Source organism: Pteropus vampyrus, unplaced genomic scaffold (genome assembly GCF_000151845.1).
Source record: "Pteropus vampyrus isolate Shadow unplaced genomic scaffold, Pvam_2.0 Scaffold19, whole genome shotgun sequence".
Lineage (NCBI taxonomy): Eukaryota > Metazoa > Chordata > Mammalia > Chiroptera > Pteropodidae > Pteropus > Pteropus vampyrus.
In genome coordinates, this window is record NW_011888800.1 from 14,804,384 (window position 1) to 14,811,197 (window position 6,814).

Below are 6,814 nucleotides of genomic sequence, written 5' to 3' on the forward strand. Positions count from 1 at the left end.
TCATATTGCATAGTAAAGGTTTCATAATACACCCCACAATATAACACAACATTATGTGAAATGGTTATTGCACATAATAACTATTTCTATGATCCCAGTGCATCGAAACCAAATATTTTACAACTCTTTTGGTATCCAACTTCTGTTCACCATATATGTCATCATCTGCCCCCAAAATCCAAAAAAGAAAAAGAAAAACTTAGTTGATTTGATCCTCTGCCACATCAGCTTTTATATTCCCCCAAAATAGTTACCTGATGCTGCCTCTCTGTTCTACCCTGTGTTCTTGCATTTGCTCCTTTCTCTTTTCATTGGTTCAGAGATCCGTCTGTCATCCTTTATTTAGACAGTTATTCATTCTTCCTTCTTCTTGCTGAATTTCTTGCATCCTCATCTTTTCTTTAACCTCAGTCAAGTTGCTGAAATTTTTCTCTCTTCCTTGAATTTTCTTTAAAACTCTAGCTGGAGCTGACCATAGGAACATAGCAAACTCCTCATCTTTTCTTTGATTTTCTCCACCAGAGCACCCAGACTCCATGGCTTCTTATCCCCTTCTACATCCTATCTCAAATATAAGGGAAAAGAGTACATAGGCTTATATACTCTTGTTTTAGAGGAGGCTAGAAACAGAAATGGGGTCTGGATTTTCTTTACGACATAGCCTAAAAGTTCTCCTTTGTTCTCCCTACTTCTAATCTCCATCAACTGCCATCTTTTTTACACAGCTTTTAAAGATCTGCCCACTCTAAAAAAACTTTCTGGGTTTATCAAAGAACTCGTGACTTTCACTCAAACTTATCAGTCTGAACTGAAACTGACATAGCTATTTTAATGATACTTCACTCCAATTAATGTACACTTTATTTCCCATATCTAAAATGTCCGTATTCTCTACCTGTTCACTCATGTTACCTAAATGCATCAATGCAAATGAAATATCCTTTTGATAAATATTTATTGAGGTATCAGTTATGTACCAAGCACTGGAAACATAATTCTCATTTAAAAAGACATAATCCCTGCTCTCATCAAGCTTAAGGTCTAATGGAAGAGGTAGATGGTCTTTAAATAGTCATGTATTTTAATTATAACTGCATTAAGTGCTCTGAGGAAACGTACATGGTTCTATGAGCCCTTATAAAAAAAGGAACCTGTCTTCCTGGATGTAGGCTCAAGGAAGGCATCCCAGAGGAAGTAGCTTAAGCTGAAAACTGAAGGCTGAATAGGAGTTAACTTGAGATCATGAGAGACAGCAAGTAAAGAAGGATATATGGAGTATCCAAGTAACTGAAACAAGTTGAGAGAGAGAGAGAGAGAGAGAGAGAGAGAGAGAGAGAGACAAATGAGATTGGCGAGGTGGACCCAGGCCAGACCAGTCAGGGCTTTATGAGCCATATTATGGATTCTGATCTTTGTTGTAATGATGGAAAAACAGTGATGGACTATAAGTGAAGGAGTTACATGATCAGTTTTTTAAAAAAGATAATTCTGGCTGCAAATGTGGAAAATGCCATATTGAGAAGAGATTGGAGGTGGGTGGTATATCAGTTAAAAAGTAAGAGATGAAGGCAGCTTGGACCAGAGTAGGGTAGTAGAAAAGAGAGAAATGTACAAATTTGGGGTAAATTTTGAAAGTAGAGCCAAAAAAGACTACTGATAGATTGAATAGAAGGAAAGGAAAGGGGAAAGGAAAAAAAAGCTTATTGATTTCTGTGTAGTTTACTGAATGGAGAAAGGATCATTAAGATGAGGAACACTGGGCATAAATCAGGTCTGGGGAAGTCTTTTGTACCCTTCTAGACTACACTTAAAATATCACCAAGAAATCTCCAGATGTGACTGCTGTACTAGTGTAGATATTCTGGCAAGCTTTCTTATGCTTTGCATCATCTCTTTCAGTAGATTCTGTGAATGCAAAACTCCCCTCCTCCATAAAAGGCAGTTTAACAAGGAGACACTCATGAGAATTGATGGAGGGGAACTCGGTCAGAGCAGCAATCTAGAAATTCCCTGTGTTTTCTCCCTTGAGCAGGATCCAGGGTCTTCAGGTCGAGCACCTGTCTCTAAGTCCCAGTGACTTACTCATGTGACTAGATGCCCACCCATGTGCCTAGAAAAGGGTTTGATCCTGCAGGAGCTAGCAAAGGAGGAGGTATTCTTGCACTTCACATTTAAGGACACCTCAGAGGAAAGAATCAAACTGGAGTATCATCAGTTCTAACAAAATTTTATTTTTTTATTGATTTTTCATTCCTACTGGAGACTTCAATGGCAGCAATTCAAGATGGTTTTACTAATGGAGAAAATGATGAAACAGTATCTAACACCTTAACCTTGACAAATGGCTTAGAAAGGAGAACTAAAACCTACAGTGAAGACAACTTTGAGGAACTCCAGTATTTCCCAAACTTCTATGCACTACTGAAAAGTATTGATTCAGGTAAAAACTGTGTTTTCTGACCATGTGGAACAGAAACAGTAATTCCAGGAAATGTGTGGGTGTTTTTTTTTCTTCCTGTTTTCAGTTTCCAAATGAAATCCTCGATGACATATATTGTGGCCTTAGGGAAGGTAGTTCACATCGATTTTTTTCAAAAGAAGTATACTAGTCATGGAAATATTTAGGAAAAGATAATCAGGAAGGGTGGAGTTTCTGGACAATTTAATCTTCTTGTTGCTAGAGGGTTCATTTATTTGTTCAACAAACAGTTATTGAACATGTGCTACATTCGTGGTACTAGAGTAAACCTTGTACAGGTGCAGAAATGAATCAGATAGTGTCCCCACTTGACCCAGTTCAGCCTCCACTCCTAGTGCAAATCTATATATATACATATAAGCTTTATTCATTTTCCTCTCCTAGCGGGAATAGTGTATGGAACATAATTTATTATTCTATAAATGATTCGGAATTTTGCTTTTTAGACATATCAGCTTCTGTTTTTAAATGAGTTAAAGTGGCATAAATATTGAACTAAAAGACGTCAGGAGCCCAAAATACACTTGGAAAATGATTTGTTTAAAAAAAAAAAAAAAAGTCCATACTCTGTCTTGCTCTTTTCTCTTATACGTAGGCCAAAATAAATTTACTGAAGATTTCAATTCATGTTTATTTTTGGTTAATCTATCAGAAGGATAATAGTGGGCAAATTTTCTGTTATTGTTGTCCAGACAGATGCCCTGCACTGCCTTACTAGCTTTTCTTCTCCCCATTCAAGGATTCAACCCCAGATTGAATGTTTGTAATAAAGATTTCTATAATTGTAACAGTTACCCAAGAAATGACCTTAGGTAACTTTTACAATTATAGAAATCTTTATTACATTTCTGGAGAACATCCTTTGTCCTTCAATTCTAGACATTGGCCAGATGGCACCTCAGCCCCTCTGCTGAGGTCTGCAGGGCTTGTAATCTTAAGGTCTATTCTGAGCCATCTTGCTCCATTGGTTGGCAGATGCCCAGCTCATGACTTCTGTCATCCTGGTGAGTCACTTCTTGTTAGTGAAGAACATCAGCATAATACCAAATATTTATATAGATGTGATCTTGAGCAAATAATGGAGTGGCTGAAGATATTATTTACCAGTCCTTTCGCAGGATCTCTCCTCTACCTCTTCTACCTTTCCTTTCCCTTCACCTTGTTACTTTCATGATATTTTAAAGATTCTACTGTATGGAATGTTTCTTATTTGATTTGTTTTTAATCTTTCAGTTCCTCTGACCCCAACCCTTAATGCCTTTATTTTTATGGATTCTTAATTTAATACTCACACCAAGGTCTTTGACTGTACCTATCTTTCTCACCCAAGGTCTGAACCAATTGAGAAATAAAGCAGGTAGAAAATCAAAATATCTCTGAGACTGATAAAGACTGGGTTATAGAATGTAGTTTAGTATGAGAGCCAAGAGTAGGCTTGCTCACTCTCAGTCTAGCTCTTCAAACAGCCAATTTCAGGGATAGTTTGAGTCTGCAGATCAGGCGCTTTGCTCAGGTCTCTGCCTTCCACTGTTCCAGGGGAGTGGAAAGAAGAAAGATTCCAAATCCTCAGTGGCAGAGAAATGTAGACAAATGACTACTGCTTGCTAACCTCATGTCAGTGGGGAGGATGAAAAGATGAGGAAAAGCCTAGAAGTATGTAGAGAAAATCCTTCATAGTAGCTAAAAGACTAGGGAAAATGGGTTCTCCTTAGTTTTTTCTTCAAAAATGGAAATAGATTTTTTTTTCTGGTTTTAGAATTAATACATCTACTGAACTACTATGGAATCATTGGCCATCTTGTTCCATCAAGATGCAGAACAGTATGTCAAATATAAAGAGTTCTCCAGGAACTGTTACTAATGGTTACCTACAGAGAGTAGGAATTGGGAGGAAGAAGAGAATGTTACTTTCACTATTATTTACTTCTGTACTGTTGGAACATTATTACTATATACATCCATTCTTTCATATGAACTGAAGTGTATAAAGTAATATATGCTACTGTTAAAAATCAACTTTACATTAAAAAAAAGATACATGTGTGTTCTTATTTAAAATATTAAGCTTAATTAATGAAACTAAGTCATTCTTACCCTCAAAAATGTACAGCCCGAGTAAAGAAAAGTTGTCAGGTCATCAATCTTCTAACTTTCCTTTTGTGTTCATATTATCTCAGGTCATAAACTATCTCTATTATTTACTCTATTAATAAAATACTTTAAAGTAAATCTTTTTGAAGAAGCTATAATTGTCCATTTCTGAAAAAGTATAATATACCTGTACAATGTTCTGTATTCCCAATAAAGTCTTGGGGTTCTTGTAACTTTTAGCTATAAATGTAGATAGAAATATTTCAATAAGATGCCATGCTTCATAAATTGACATTGAAAGATAAAGCTATGCTCCATTAATATTTTTTTAAATATTTTGTCTTTTTATATAGAAAAAGAGGCAAAAGAGAAAGAAACACTGATTACTATCATGAAAACACTGATTGATTTTGTGAAGATGATGGTAAAGTATGGCACAATATCTCCAGAAGAAGGTGTTTCCTATCTTGGTGAGAGTCCTATTTGTTTTGTTTTTACTGTTGTTAGTTTTCATTGTCCAAAGTGAATTAAGGATTTGGCAATAAATACTTTACTAATTAGATAACTTACACCAAAATAGCCAGAATCATCTGGGTAACCAGAATTGCCCCAGCTTGATAATGTAAGCAAGTCGAATTAACTGGAAGTTTTCAACTCTTTATCTTTACAGATCCAGTTTGAGTAGAGACATTTCACATTTGTTATATTTTGTCTTCCTGCTATTCTCTAATAATCTTCGCAGAGACAATTTTATTAAAATTTGACATTTTTTTCTCAATTGTGTTGGAATGGTCAGGACTAAAAGGGTCTTGACTTTAATCAATAAGCTCTGTATATGATAAGAAGGAAAGAGCTCTAGACTTGGCATCAGAAATTCTGCCTCAGACCAGCTCTGCCTGAGTGGAGGAAGGCATTTACTATGCCTTGGTTTCTACATCTGTAAAATAAAAGACTTCGTTATCTACAACAGGGGCCAGCTGCCCATGGACCAAATCCAGCCTAGTACCTATTTTTGTATAGCACACAAACTAAGCATGGCTTTTACATTTTTAAGTGGTTGAAAAAAAAAATCTTAAGACAAATAGTATTTTATGACACAAGAAAGCTATATAAAATTCAAAGTTCAGTTCCATAAATGAAGTTTTATTGGAATACAGCCATGCTCATTTCTTTTAGTGTCTTTTATGCTGCAATTACAGAGTTGAGTAGTTGAGACAGATACCACATGGCCCAAAAAGCCAAAAATATTTACTATCTGTCACTTTATGGAAAAAATTTGCCAACCCTTGATTCTTGGAACTTTATAAATAAGCTTGGACATTCTTTGATCTTGCATGTAAATTTTTGTTGTTGTTTTAAAGCCTTTTGTTTTTCTGCTTGGTTGAGTTAATTAACAAATACCTTTCATCCCTGATGTCCTTTGGGCAAGATGACCTCATGGCCCCTTACTCTGTTATCTGATGGGGGAAGGGGAATTAAACAGAAGAGAAAATCTCATAAGACAGTAAACTAGAATTATTCTTTATAAACTTTATATTTTCCCACATGAAAATAGTTTTACTGTTTTTTATTATAAAAGAACATTTATTTTTAAAAACAAGTCAATGCAAAAAAGGAAGCAAAAAATCACTCATAATACCAACATCCAGGTAATATTTTGGTTTATATCTTTCCAGATATTTTTCTCTGTGTATGTGTGCACACACGTATACCTACGTCATTTCTTTATCTTATTTATCTTATTTAACAAAAAATGGGCTCTTGTTATACACAGTGCTTCATGGCCCATTTTACTCAGTTAATAGTAGATCAAAGACGTTTAAAATTAGTCATTGTTTCATACCAATACCCTGTGACTCAGAACCACTACACTTAAGTACTTATCTTATGGTAATAAATTAGAGTTGTCACAAGGCTTATGTACAAGGTAGATATTTCCACTATTGTTTTTGGCTGTACTGTCCAACATGGTAGCCATTAATCACATGTTGCTATTAAAATAGAAAGTAACTAAAATTAAACAAAATTGAAAGTCTAGTTCCTCAGTTACACTAGGCACATTTTAAATGCTCAATTGCCTCACGTACCTGGTGGCTACCATATTGAACAGTACAGAAATGAATATTTCCATCATTGCAGAAAGTTCTATTGGACAGCACTGGTTTATAGGACAGAAAAATGGAAATAACCTAGATAGTTCACAAGAGAAAAATATCTAAAATTATTTAATCTTATGTTAGACTA

General features: G+C 35.3%; 1 protein-coding gene across 1 annotated transcript in view; it reads left to right on the plus strand.

Annotated features, from left to right (window-relative positions):
- SCG3 (secretogranin III) overlaps positions 1-6,814 on the plus strand; it is a 38,721-nt gene that overhangs the window by 11,208 nt on the left and 20,699 nt on the right. Inside the window, exons 7-8 of the mRNA XM_011355110.2 lie at positions 2,263-2,440; positions 4,924-5,040. Coding sequence (XP_011353412.1) covers positions 2,263-2,440; positions 4,924-5,040 — 295 coding nt within the window. The remainder of the gene's footprint in view (positions 1-2,262; positions 2,441-4,923; positions 5,041-6,814) is intronic.